The 14,104-nt window shown below is 51.5% G+C and overlaps 1 protein-coding gene across 2 annotated transcripts in view; it reads right to left on the bottom strand.

Annotated features, from left to right (window-relative positions):
• The window catches only part of MORC3 (MORC family CW-type zinc finger 3), a 38,980-nt gene extending 31,937 nt beyond the window's left edge, over positions 1 to 7,043 (bottom strand). For both annotated transcript variants that reach the window (XM_060198690.1, XM_060198691.1), the window contains exon 1: positions 6,904 to 7,043. In XM_060198690.1, the coding sequence (XP_060054673.1) occupies positions 6,904 to 6,942 (39 nt within the window). In that variant the 5' untranslated portion in view covers positions 6,943 to 7,043. The remainder of the gene's footprint in view (positions 1 to 6,903) is intronic.
• Positions 7,044 to 14,104: the final 7,061 nt, after the last annotated feature.

Genomic DNA, 14,104 nt, shown 5'->3' with positions numbered 1-14,104 from the left:
GAGGCTGAAGCCATTGATTGAGGTTTACACCTTCCGGGCCCAGAGACAGCTCTCTCGCTAGAGTGCACACTGGACCGTAACGTCTGAGGATCCACGTTCAAGCCCCTAAACACCACGGGCGAAGCTTCCCGAGCAGTGGAGCAGTGCTGTGGCGTCTGCCTCTCCGCTCTCCCTCTCTCTCGGCTGTCCCACGAAACCTCGGCAGCAAACAAACACCAGGCCGCAGCGACAAGCAGCCTGCAGCCCACCACCGGCCAGGGGCTACTATCCAGAGTGAAGAGACCACAGAGATCAATAACAAGTGGGCAGAGACCCGGAGTAGGGACTTCTCCAAAGTCGGCATAAAGAGCCACTAAGCACACGGAGAGGTGTTCAAACACAAGAAATGCAGGTCACGAGCACACCGGGGGTCCTGTGCAGACGTCACCAACCAGCCAGCGCCGGGACATGCAGGGACGGATGGGGCGAGGCCGTTAGGAGGGATCTGTACCGCGCACTGCAGCCTTATTCACACTGCACAAGAGGCAGAAGCAACTTAAATGTCTAAAGCTAAAAGGTTCAACAAAATGGCACATTAGTGCAATGGAATATTACTCAGCCTTAAAAAGGAGGGAGGCGAGGCTGGCGCTATCATATAAACAAGCCCCGGGGACATCATTCTAGGCGAAGGAAGTCAAAGTAAGTGAATCCCTTGTGTCCAACAATGAAAATGTATGTTTTTGTTTACACGAGATGCCTGCAGTCATTGAATTCACGAGTGGGCTGCCAGGGGCTGGGGGAAAGAGGCAGGAAGTACACTGTAGTGGCACAAAGTGTTACAATTCGAGGAGCCTAGGGGACAGCGTGATGGTTCTGCAAAGACTTTCACGACTAAGGCCCAGGTTCAGTTCCTAGCACCAGAACAGAGCAATGCTCTCTCTCTCTCTCTCTCTCCTCGCACGGGTGTGTATTTTTCTCCAGGCCTGTCACGGGGGCTCAGGACCAGGACTAGGAATCCACTGCTCCGGATGGCCATTTCCCCCCATTTTTTTATTTGACAGGACAGAAACAGAGAGGACGGACAGACAGAAAGGGAGAAAGATAAGACATCTGCAGCCCTGCCTCACTGCTTGTAAAGCGACCCCCCCCCCCGCAAGTGGGGAGCTGGGGGCTCAAACTGGCAGCCTTGTGCTTTGTACTATGTGTGCCAATGTCTGGGCCCATAAATAAAATACTGTTATAGAGCTTGGACGTGGACACGTAAGAATGTGAATTTCTAAAGGACACACAAGAATAGAGCTCTAGTTTCCATGTACTTTGCCCCAACAATAAAGGAGCCCATCCCAAGTCAGCTCAGCTCTAAGCACCGTCCTCCCCCCACCCGCTTCCAGAACCGCACTCCCTGCCTGGTGCTGAATCCCGCTCTGGAAACACAGGGCTTTGTCCAAGTCCTGATAATTCTGCCCCCTTGACTTGACAGTATAATTCTTGTTCTCACGCTTCAAAGTGGCAAAGTTAAGGATACTAACGGGTTGGTCATCCATACACGGGGGGGGGGGGGGGTGCAGATACCGACAAAGCGCCCCCCCAAATGCTGAGAGCGTTCAGATCTGCCCAAAGGCGCCCAGGTGTGGGCAAGAATGTTTCGGGCCAGGGACAACCAAGCCGCGCTCTCCGCTCGAATTATCAGAACCAATCTCACCTGGTAAGCCAGGTGCGGAACCCAGCAACTTCCACGCACAGATATAAAGAACACCTGAGCCCTATTTCCCGTCAGCGATCAGTGACCCCCCTGTAAATGAGAACAAGAAGCAAAGCACCCCCAAACACCAAAGTCCCACAGGAAAAGCCGAAGGAAACAGACTTTGCACCGAGCAAACTCGGGCTGCAAAGAAGGTCCAAAGTGCTCTGATAATCGGCCCGCGGGCCAGAGGTCTGGCGAGAGACCTTGGCCACCCCTGCAGACGTGCTGTCAGAAAGGTCCAGGGACCCACGGTCCTCCCAGGAAGCCGAGAAGAAACTATGACAATGAAAGCAAGAGGCAAGAGAGAAGCGAGCAAGTCTACCTGAAGTGAGAGCCGCAGACCTCCATTCAACAGTGGGCACTTGCCACTCAGTTACAAAGCAGCCTAACTCTAAGTAAAGAAAGACCAAGGGGAACAGGAGAGCGTGTTTCTTTTTAAAGGGGGGGGGGGGGCAGAGCCTCTCTCAGGCCCCCTCACGCCCTCACCTTCCCCCGCCAGCCCTCAGAAGCCCATTTCTAGGAAACAAATTCTCCCCTGTACTCTGTTCTCGAGACACACCAGAAACAAGCCAGCAGCCCCCCCTTATTGTCCCCATGGCTACCTTTGGGGCTCGCTCCCCGTGGCTACCCCCCCCCCTTTCTATTAACTTGATGATGACAAACACTGATACAGGAGGGGAGAGAGAGAAAGATGGTTCACGAAGCATCCCCTCTGCAGGTCTGAGCAGAGGCTCAAACCCAAGTCCTTCGGGTGGGAACGTATGTGCATAACCAGGTGCGTGCACAGCACCCTGGCTGGGCCCTTCTGCGGACTTGTTCATCCTTGTTAAGTAGAGGCTGCAGAAATAGCATAATGGTTATGTAAAGAGATTTTTCATGCCTGAGGCTCTGAGGTCACAGGTTCAACCCCCAGCACCACCAGAAGCCAGAGCTGAGCAGGGCTCTGGTCCCACTGATTCTTTTAGGGGGGCTGGGCAGAGGCACACGGAGTTAAGTGCATGAGGACCTGGGTTCAGGCCCCCAGCCCCCACCTGCAGGGGGAAGGCTTCATGAAGCAGCGGTGAAGGAGTGCCTGCCGCAGGGATCTGTCTCTTTCCCTTTTCCCTCGCAACTTCTCTCTACCCTATAAAATGAAGTTTTAAAAATATCTTAAAATAAATAAATTAGTGGTCTGGGAGCCGGCACAATGATAGGGCTTAGGACTCTCAAGCATGAGGTCCCGAGTTCGATCCCCGGCAGCACACGTGCCAGAGTGACATCTGGTTCCTTCTCTCCCCTTTCTCATAAATAAATAAAATCTTTAAAATTAATTTATTAATTAAAGCACTCCTCAGCTCTGGCTTATGGTGGTGCTGGGAACTGAACCTGGGACTTGAGGGTCTCAGGCATGAACTTCTGCACAACCACCAGTGAGTGCCATCTCTCCAGCCTGCTCATCTAAGTTTGACAACTACACTCTACAGAAGGTAAGATTCCCTTCCTACCCTGGAGACTGCAAAGTCAGGCCCAGAGGTGAAGCAACCTGCCGGAAGTCACAGGCCCAGCTACTGGCCAGCCTGTGAGCTCAGCCACTGAACCAGTGTTAGCAGCAAACCCCAAGAGGGGTGACGGAAAAGGAAGTTTCAAGAAAAATACAAAAGGGAGGGGCCGGGTGGTGGTGCATCTGGTTAAGTGCACCCATTAGAATGCACAATGGACCCGGGTTCAAGTCCCTGCAAGGGGGAAACTTCACGAGTGGTGAAGCAGGGCTGCAGGTGTCTCTGTCTCTCTCTTTAAGCCCCCTTCCCTCTCAATTTCTGTCTCTACCCAATAATAAGTAAAGTAAAGAGAGGGAGAGGGAGAGGGAGGAGAGGGAGAGGGAGAGGGCGAGGGAGAGGGCGAGATAGAGGTGAAGTCCCCTGTGTGGAGGAAGCAATCATGGTTCTACAAAGACTTTCATACCTGAAGCTCCCAGGTCCCAGGTTCCATTGCCAGCACTATCATCAGCCAGAGCTGAGCAGAGTGTTCTGGTCTCTTATCTACCTATCTTATCTACCTATCTCTATCTCTCACTAAACATTAAAAAAAAAAAAAAAGTGCTCACATCACAAATGAGGCAACAAAACACCAGGTGTGTCTGGAAAAGATAGTCCAGGCCTCTCAAAATGTAGACGACACAGTGACCAGGACAGAAAAAGCAGCAGAGAAGCAAACAAACTGCAAATCAATCATTAGCTTCAGGGAAACCAGAAGGCTGCCCCCAAACAACAAGCCAGCAGCAGCTCTGGTCGGCTCAGACGCAGACGATGACAGACGGACCGCGGGCCTGTTGCAACTCAACAAGAAACAGAGGCGCAAGCCTGGAAGGAAGGGAGAGCGAGAGAGTGCGCGCGAGAGTGCGCCAAACCCCGACAGCAATTCTGGAAAACCAGCCCAAACAGCGGCACCGGCATTTTATTCAGACAGGAAGGCAAGTGCCGGGCGACAGCTCAGTTGTAAAGCATCAGGCTAGCACACCTGGTTGGGAGTTCAATCCCCAGCACCGCAGGTATCGGAGTGCTGGTCCCCTGGCTTCTCTCTCTGGTGGGAAACTCTCACATGTAACAAATAAAATGAACCTTTACAAAAGAAAAAGAAATGTAAAGGGAAAAAAAAAAAAAAGCTTGAAGCTCTTGTCAATCTACATTCCACTCTGGGACTTAATGTGCTTTTTAAAAAATTGCATACAGCCACTGTGCCTGGTTTTGTGGGTGCTGTGGCACTCAATTCCTAGCCCCCTGCCCCAGGCAGCACTGGACAAGCGCACACTAAACGGCCGGCGAGGCCACTTACACGCCAAGGAATCTACACAAGCCCGAGTGTCTCTCAGCAGAGAATTTTCACGTCACGAAATACCACGCTTTAGTGTTTTTTTCCCTCAATCACGTATGAGTCATTATTTTAGCTCCTGGGTGATACCAAAAAGAAAGAGGCAAGGGGGTGGGGGGCGCGGAGCAGGTGGCAAGCTGGCTTAGGCCCGAAGCTCGTTTGCCAGCTGCCGCCCGAGCACAGGCGCCGGTGGGGACTCGGCTGGAAGGTGCACACGGCTCCCAGCAGACGGACGGACGGACGGACGGTCGCTGAGCAGAGCGGAGCAGAGCCCCGCGCCCCCAGCCTTTCCGGCCGCCGCGGCCCCTGGACCCTGGGGCGGGCGAAGCAGCTGGCTGGGGTCTGTGCGTGACCCGGGTCGGACCCTGTTCCCCATCACCTCGGAGAAGAAAGCTTCAGGGCTGTGGGTGTGCGCGCCCCTCTGGCTGGGTCTCTAGCCAGGAATTTAAACAATGAAACCATCTGACGCCGGGGTTTCGCTCCCTTTCTCACCTCCGAGACGGAGAGGGCCCTGGGTGGGAATAAGAAAATGCACAGCTAAAAGGCGACGGCGCAAACAGCTCCCTCTCTCGCCAAACACTTTCCGGGCCAGGACGCGGGTCCCAGACGGAACCGGGCAGAGCGTCCAGTTCTGCGCAGAGGCGCCGGGTGTGGGCAGCCGTGTTTCGGGCCAGGGCCACTCATGCCGCCGCCTCCTCCGCTCCGATGATCAGAACCGACCTCACCTGTAAGCCAGGTGGGGAGCCCCGCACCTGCCACGCAGACACAAAGAACACCTGAGAGGGCCGCGAGCGGCGCACAGGATCAAGAGTCGGATTCGCGGGGACGGGCGGGGGCGCAAAGCACGAGGACCCGCGGGAGGATCTGGGTTCGAGCCCCCCCCCCCGGCTCCCCACCTGCAGGGGAGTCGCTTCCCGGGCGGTGAAGCAGGTCTGCAGGTGTCTGTCTGTCTCTCCCCCTCTTTTGTCTTCCCCTCCTCTCTCCATATCTCTCTGAACTATCCCACAATGATGACATCAACAACAACAATAATAACTACAACAATAAAACAAGGCCAACAAAACAGAAGAAAAATTTAAAAAAAAAAAAAAAAAAAGATATTAAAAAAAAAAAAAATTCAAAGAGTTGGGACTCTCAACTACGAGGTCCCGAGTTCAATCCCCGGCAGCACATGAACACACAGTCACGTCTGGTTCTTCCTCTCCTCTCTTTCTCATGCAATAAATAAATCCTTAAAAATAAATAAAGACATTTAAAAAAAACAAAAAACAAACAAAAAAACCACCATCTGAGATTCAGCAGAATTCTACCTGGCCCGGGAGCGGAGCGGGACACAGGGTATAAACAAGTAGCACTATGTTGAGTGTTTATGCTTCTTCTTTGTCACCAGCTCAGCTCTCTCTCTCTCTCTCTCTCTCTCTCTCTCTCTCGGGCTTACGGTGGCGCAGGAGGAACTGAATCTGGGGGACTTTGGAGCCTCGGGCGGGAGACTTTCTTTCTTTCTTTCTTTCTTTCTCTCTCTCTTTCTTTCTTCTTTTTTTTTTTTTTTTTTTTTTGGCATCACCACCACCCTGCTCCTAAAAAGTACATATTTTAAATCCCAAGAAATCAATGAGTGACACGGTGCCGGTGGTGGTGGTGACGGACGGACACACACACACACACACACACACACACACACACACACCCCTCGGGCTCGTTTAACTTCATCCACAGCCCGAGAAAGAGACGCCAAGGCAAGCCAGACATCATTTCCACACCTCTCAGACTGGAAAATAAGAGACGGACGGACAGACGTTTAAATAATAATAATAGTAGTAGTAATAATAATAATACAGCGCGCGGGGGGGGGGCGGGTAGGGAGCCAACAGGTGCGGCGGACTCGGGCGGAGCGAGCGGGCGGCCCCGGCAGCCCCCAGCCCCCCCCACCAACTTCTCCTTGTGGGGAGGGGGCCAGCTTCCCTCTCGGGGGCACCCACCGCCCCGGAGGGCTCCCTGGAGGAGGCAGCGGCGGAGGGGGAGGGGGAGCGGAGGCCGCCAGGAAGCCGGGCAGCCCGCGCGCCCCACACCGCGGGGTCCCCCGTCGCCCCCCCCCCCCGGGCCTCTCGCTCCGCAGCCGCGAGGCCTCCTGCGGGCGGCCGGGAGGAAGGGGCCGCGCTCCTCTCGCCGCCGCGACCCCCGCCGCCCGCAGCGACCAGGCCGCCCCCCGCCCCGCCCCGCCCCGCCCCGCCTCGCCTCGCCTCGCCCGGCCGCCGGGTCGCCGCCGCCCACGGCCCGCCTCCCCTCGCCGGCCCCCGGGGACCCGGCCCGCTCCTCCCCTCGCGGCTGCTCACCGCGCTCAGGCGGATCCCGCTGGGTGGCTGCGCCGCCATCTTGAGCGAGTTACAATGCCAGGAGCCGCCCGAGCCGCAGCCCGACGGGGAGGCGGTGGGGACGACACTGGGGAGCGCGGGGCCACGCCCACTTCCGGGGCGGGCCGCCTGGAGGTCACGCCCTCTCACTTCCGCCTCCGGGCGCGGCGGAACTGGGAAGGGGCACCACCCCGCAGGGTGGAGGCAGACGCGGGGCGCATGCGCGGAGCCCCGGGCCGGCTGCACCTGCGAACTCAGCGATCGGATGCTTAAGAGAAAGAGAGAGGGGGTCGGGCGGGGCCGCAGCGGGCTAAGCGCAGGGGGGCGCAAAGCGCAAGGACCCGCGTGAGGATCCCGGTTCGAGCCCCCGGCTCTCCACCTGCAGGGGAGTCGCTTCCCAGGCGGAGAAGCAGGTCTGCAGGTGTCTGTCTTTCTTTCTCTCCCCCTCTCTGTCTTCCCCTGCTCTCTCCATTTCTCTCTGTCCCGTCCAACAACGAACAACATCAACAATGGCAATAATAATAACCACAACGAGGCTACAACAACAAGAGCAACAAAAGGGGAAAAAATGGCCTCCAGGAGCGGTGGATTCATGGTGCAGGCACCGAGCCCAGCAATGACCCTGGAGGGAGAAAAAGAGAGAGAGAGAGAGAGAAGGGGGTATGGATCCACCTGCTGACGCCCATTGCCGACGTCCAGCGGAGAAGCAATTACGGAAGCCAGACCTTCCACCTTCTCTTTCCCATAAAGAATTTTGATCCATTCTCATGGAGGGGTAAATGTTAGGGGAAGATAGCCACAGAGCTCTGAACTCCAACTCCATCAAGACCCGGGGAGAGAAGAAGGGGAAAAAAAAAAAAAAAAGGAAGGAAGGACTCAGACGTAGTAGGTGTGACTTAGGAAGAGAAGGCAAAACCATAGAAAAATAGACAGATAGATGATAGACAGACAGACATAGAAACAATAGTCAACCCACAAGGGCCACGAAAGGGAAAATAAATTAGTAAAAAATTTTTTAAAAGAAGTAATAGTCAACCCATATTCGTGACCTTGGGAGAACTACTGCAGCTTCCAGTGGAGAGAATGGGAACTCTGATGGTGGGAAAGGGGTGGAGTTATGGCCCTGTTATTTGATAATTTTGTAAGTCACTGTCAAATCACTAATAATAAAAAAGAGATTGGATGCTCTCTGCTGGACTTAACAGGTGGCCTGGAGGCACTCAACTGGACCAGGCATGAAATGTACAGAAAGCAGCATCCCACACATCCAGTGGGCAACATGATGGCTTATTTATTTATTTACTTGTCTGTTGTAAATTAACTTAAGAAGAGGTATGGGGGTTGGGGCTGCTTGTGGCGCATATAGGAGAATTCACAGCGGGAGCTGGGAACTGGTGTAATCAATACACGGTGTATTAGGGCGAAACAGGTAAAAGGCAAAATAAACAAATCATCAAGGGTTAAGTGTATGCTAGGTCTATAAAGTCTGAATATGGTTATCAAAGTTTAGTCCCATAAGACAAACAATTATAAGCTTTGGTAAAGGTGCTCATGGCTGTGAGGAGTCTAAAAGTTTACCAGCTAGCAGAGTCACAGGTGCTCAGTTCCCAGGAGAAGTAGCCATGGCGGATGGAGGCCTGGGGCACCTCTGCCGAGAGGCATCTGAGCAGGAGAAGAAGCCGCAGCCAAAGCCCCCAGAGTTCCAGCTGCTGTCCTTTTAAGTCGATTCAGCCTACCCACAGTGCTTTGCACAGCAGCAGTCTGGATTCACCTAGAGTCCACCATGCGCCTGCGCAGACCACTGCACACTCTGCCAGCCTCCTGTCACCAAAGCTGGCGTCACCACTGTGTCAGGGCATAGAGCGTCACCCCACTTATCTACCTTTATTTTTATTTATTTTAATGAAAGAGATACAGAGAGAGTGTTGTTCATACTCCGGGTCTGCTGTATTGCTTGATGTTGTGGTCTATTTACATAATCACTGTTTTGCCTGAGACCTGCCCTGCCTGCAGGGTATTGGTTTAATCCCCACTGGTTAGATGGAAGCTTGCTATGTTCTGTTGGAGCTCTTTTTTTTGCTCCGCCCCCTCTGCTAGTCATTTCCTTTCCCCTTGCCACTTCCTGTGAAGGGATACATAAAAGATGATGTATCTGATTAATAAACAAGGGCATATTGCGTTCCGGCTCAGCCATGAGTTCCTGGTCATCTCTCTCCTGCCCGAGAAGCAAGCCCGGCATCTGGCGCCCGAACAGGGACCGGTAAGGGGGGGGGGGGGAGGAACCAGAGCCCAGCTCAGCTCCAGCTGGGGGTTTTGATGAAGACTGAACCTGAGACCTTAGAACTTCAGACATGCAAGTCCTTTGCATAGCGACTGTGCAATCTCCTTAGACCTATCTGCTTATTTATGAGAAAAGAGAAGAGAGAAATAGAATATCATTCTGGTGCATGTGATGCAGGGGACTGAACTCAGGACCTCATACTTAAGAATCCAACACTCCATCTGTACTGTACCACCTCCTGAGATGCACACAGTGTGATCTGAAATTTTAGTAATGAATCAAGTGCTTACAAGAATATGTACTTTGGGGGATTTTCCCTAGAATGTGCCATCCTGATGATAAGATTCCTTTCACTTGTGCATGCCAGTGTTGACTTGTAACTGAAAATTGAGCTAAGTATTCAGGAAACAGAAATGATAAAAGTCAAGGACAGTCAAGATACTATTAGGAGGAAAAGATCAAAAGGCTTTTAGAAGTATCTGTTGAGGGACCTAGTTAAGTGCACATATTACACAAGGACCTGGGTTCAAGGTGCACAAGGGCCTGGGTTCAAGCCCCCAGTCGCCACCTGCAGGGAGGAAATCTTTAGGAACAGAGAAGCAGTGCTGCAGATGTCTCTCTGCCTCTCTCCCCTTCCCTCTTAATTTCTCTCTGTACTATCAAATAAATAGTTTTAAAATTTTAAATATATATATATATATATCCATTGAGTGCTTATGGTTTGCAGGTGATGTATTTTCTTTCTGCAGATGTAAACAATGAGAAGTATGAAGTATAACATTGACCTTTCATCCCTTCATCAGGACATACTTGGTGTATGTGACTCCAAGATAAATATATTTTACAATATGGGACTTTACCTACTTTTTCTGCAACATGTGCTTTTGCTTTTATCTAATTATTTTAATGTGAGGCTTGTAAATGCTTACTCATATTTGAAAGATTTCTTTTTTGGGGGGTCGAGCGGTAGCACAGTGGGTTAAGCACACATGGTACAAAATAAAGGACCAGCATAAGGATCCCGGTTGGAGCACCTGGTTCCCCACCTGCGCGGGGGGGTGACCTCACAAGCAGTGAAGCAGGTCTGCAGGTGTCTATCTTTTTCTCCCCCTCTATGTCTTCCCCATCTCTCTCCATTTCTCTCTGTCCTGTCCAACAACAAGGACAGCAGTAACAACAATGATAAACAACAAGGGCAACAGAAGGGGGAAAAACAGCCTCTAGGAGCGGTGGATTCACAGTACTGGCACCACCAAGCCCCAGCAATAATCCTGGAGGAAAAAAAAAGATTTTCAATTCTTTACTATCTTCACTTACTGGATAGAGACAGCTAGAAATTGAGAGGGGGGGGGGATACAGAGAGGAAAAAAGACAGAGAGACACCCGCAGCCCTGCTTCACCACATGCAAAGCTTTCCCCCTTTAGGTGGGAACCAGGGGCTCATACCCAGATGTCACATGTGCGTCACCACCCCGCCCCTTAAAGTTTTCTTTATTAATGAGAATAGCAGAGAGTGAGAGAAAATCAGAGCAACCTTGTGGCACAGTCAATGCAACAGGGGCAGTGAAGCGACCCATTTCTCCGGTTGGTAATGATTATCTAATTGACCCGAGAATCCCATCAAACTTATGGCGTGACAGGCTCGGGGTGTGGCAGAAGGGGAGGCTGGAGGAAGGGGTTTTTAGAGGCAGGCCCAGGGGCACTCGCCTGTGACTGGGCTAAAAGAGAGATCTGTTCTTTTAAATCTTGGATAGCTGCTTCTAGAGTGCTTGGGTCAGACTCGCTATCTGAGTCGGTATTCTCACTCTCTTTGAGGTGGTAGTCTTAGAGGGGGGCCCATACACTGTTTAGGGACCATAATAATGGCCAAAAAGTGTACAGGGAGTTCCAAGAGCTCTTCAGATTCCTCATTGGTGGGCCAAACTTGTTAATTTTTACCTCCCTTTTGCTTGGGGTTGAATTTAGGAAGAAAAGCCAGGAGGAGTTATAGATGTGATCATGAGAGTAGTGGGCATTGCGTGGTCTGAAGGTGGCACAGTGGATAAAGCAATCGACTCTCAAGCATGAGGTCCTGAGTTCTATCCCCGGCAGCACGTGCACCAGGGTGATGTCTGGTCCTTTATCTCTCTTTCTATCCCTCTCATTAATAAGTAACTAAGAATATTAAAGAGCGAGAGAGAGAAGTGGAAGTTCTAGCCCTCAGCTTTTCCTTGTTTTAGACCAGAGCCCTGATCAGCTTAGGCTTGTGGTGGTGCCTGGGATTGAACTTGGGACTCCAGAGCCTCAGGCATAGAAGTCTGTTGTGTAATCCCTGTGCTACCTCTCCAGCTCACCAATCCTCACTTTGTTATTGTTGTTGCAGATATTTATGAGGGAGAGAGGAAGAGAGCTGGGGGAAGCTTTGGTGCTGTGGTCACTGCTTCTGTCTCTAGTTGAAAATTTTGCCGTAGGGTGGGGAAAGGGGGATAATTTAATGATTATGCAAGACTTTCATGTCTGAGGTTCTAAAGCCCCAGGTTCAATCCTTGGCATCACCGTAAATCAGAACAGAATAATGATCTGATTAAAGTAATAACTTTTGCATAACCACTATGCTATTTCCTTGGCCCCTCTCAGTTATTTTTGTTAACATTATCATTTAAAATTTTTTCTTTATTTTGAATAGAGACAGAGAGAAATTGAGAGGGGAAGAGAAGCTAGAGAGAAAGACACACCTACAGCACTGTCTCACCACTTATGAAACTTTGCCCCTGCAGGTGGAGACCAAGGGTTTAAATTAAGTCCTTGTACACTATAATGTGTGCCCTCGACCAGGTCAGCCACCACCCAGCCCTTCTTGATTATTTTTTTTTTCATTTTTAATTTTTAAAAAATTTTTGTTTTCCTTTTTGTTGCCCTTGTTTTTTTTATTGTTGTTGTAGTTATTGTTGTTGTTATTGCTGTCCTCATTGTTAGATAGGACAGAGAGAAATGGAGAGAGGAGGGGAAGACAGAGAGGGGGAGAGAAAGACAGACACCTGCAAACCTGCTTCACTGCTTGTGAAGTGACTCCCCTGCAGGTGGGGAGCCGGAGTCTGGAACCGGGATCCTTACACCAGTTCTTGCATGTTGCACCACGTGTGCTTAACCCGTTGCACTACCACCTGACTCCCTTGGTTATTTTTCAGTGAAGTCTCTGGGTCACGTGTTCATTCTATCTTGAACTCTTTCGGGAACTGCCACTCTGCTTTCCTACAACCTCTGCACATTCATCTGCTCTGCACCAGGGTCTCTTTTTGCGAACCATCTGCCAGACGAGAACCATCTGATCAGAGGATGAGAGAGGTTGCCGTTCTTCTTGTGGGGAGGCCTCTTCTCAGGCATAGACTCCTGGCGTGCCCACCCTGTTGTGCACCAGATGTGGGGGTCTAGGAGAATGTCACCCGAGGCAGCAGGGGCTGAGTCTTACGGAGCTCACTCTGTGTCGGATACAAGAGGTGACCTGGAGACCAAGCTGATGGCAATGATCCATTTATTGATCAGAGATGCCAGGCTTTTAAGGGGTTGCAGAAGGAGGTAGCTTGTTTATACCGTATATGGTTAAAACAGAAAAGGGGCAGAGAGAGGTAAGGGGTTGGGAAAACTCTCAGGTGAGTGATCTAAGGAATGAGGCAGCTAGGCTTTGCTGTGCATGGGTGTAGGGGTCCTTGCCTGTCAGAAAGGTGAGATTTGGTTATCGTCTTATTCAGAAGGGCAAGAAGAAAGAAGTGAGAAAAGGGGCCTCTGATAGCATCTGTATGAGCAGGAGAGCTGTTTTGGGAATGAGGAAGTAGGGTTATCCATGGCTAGCAGACAGAGGGCGCGGAGAGAAGATGGGTCAGATATAATAATTTCTGGTAGTTTTTCAATAAGCAGACCATTTGGTTAAAAGACAAGGAAGTCAGCTCCTGTATTGGGAGTGCAGAGTCCCTGTGAGGCAGAGAGTCTGACAGGTGAAGCTGAGCCTGAAGGCTGTTCTCTCCCATGCTCAGTCTCTGGTAGAAAGAGGCTGACAGGAAGACCGTGTTCCTCAGACACCCATCTTTCAATGGGAGGTTCCACCCAGCTCAACCTTCCCTACAGGAGGTGAGGCCTTTAGCACATGAAAGAAAGCACATGGAACCAGACAGAGAGAGAGAGAGAGAGGCTGAGGCCACCAGGCCCCCATTATGACCCCATTTAGTGTTCTCTTTATTGTCAAGAGAGGAGGCCTCCATATCCCCGAGGGCCACCAGGCTCCCATCCTGCCAGTCTGGCCTCTCTTCCATCCATCCATCAGTCTCCAAACAGCCTTTATGCCCTGGGCTGATGCAATCAGCATTGTTACATCAGGGGTCAGCATTCCATCCACGGATGAATACAGCAATGGCGGTGTCAGCATTCCATCCACGATGAATACAGCAACATCCTCTCATCATCCACAACAGGTGTAGAAGGTGCCGTGTGCAAAGCACGGGCTTTAAGCTAAAGCTACACATGGGCTTTGAGTCAGGGCATAGCCTTGTCCTGAAGCTATCACAGCTCCTGGGTTGACTGCTTCATTCTCCTGATTTCAGAGAGAGTGCAAGAGAGAGTGAGGGAGGGAGGGAGAGAGAGAGAGAGAGAAAGAGGGAGGGAGAGACTGTTGTTTTCGCCGGGCTGGCTTCACAGTGGGTAACAGACGACCAGGGACTCATGGCTGGGTTGTACGCAGTATCTCTTTATTCATGCAGGACGCAGGGCAATCTAAGCCGAGCTAAGCTAAACTAAAAACTACAAACAATCTTGTCCTTATAAATATACTAGCCCAGTAGGGTGGGAACAGGATGCGACGCAGAGAGGGTGGAGAGAAAAGTGACTGGTGAAAATCAGGGTGTGACAAGGAGAGGGGGCGGAGTAGGCGAG

The sequence above is a fragment of the Erinaceus europaeus genome, chromosome 9 (genome assembly GCF_950295315.1).
Source record: "Erinaceus europaeus chromosome 9, mEriEur2.1, whole genome shotgun sequence".
In the NCBI taxonomy this organism is placed as follows: Eukaryota; Metazoa; Chordata; class Mammalia; order Eulipotyphla; family Erinaceidae; genus Erinaceus; species Erinaceus europaeus.
Note: the sequence above shows the minus strand (reverse complement) of the source record. Positions and strands in the feature narration are given on the sequence as shown.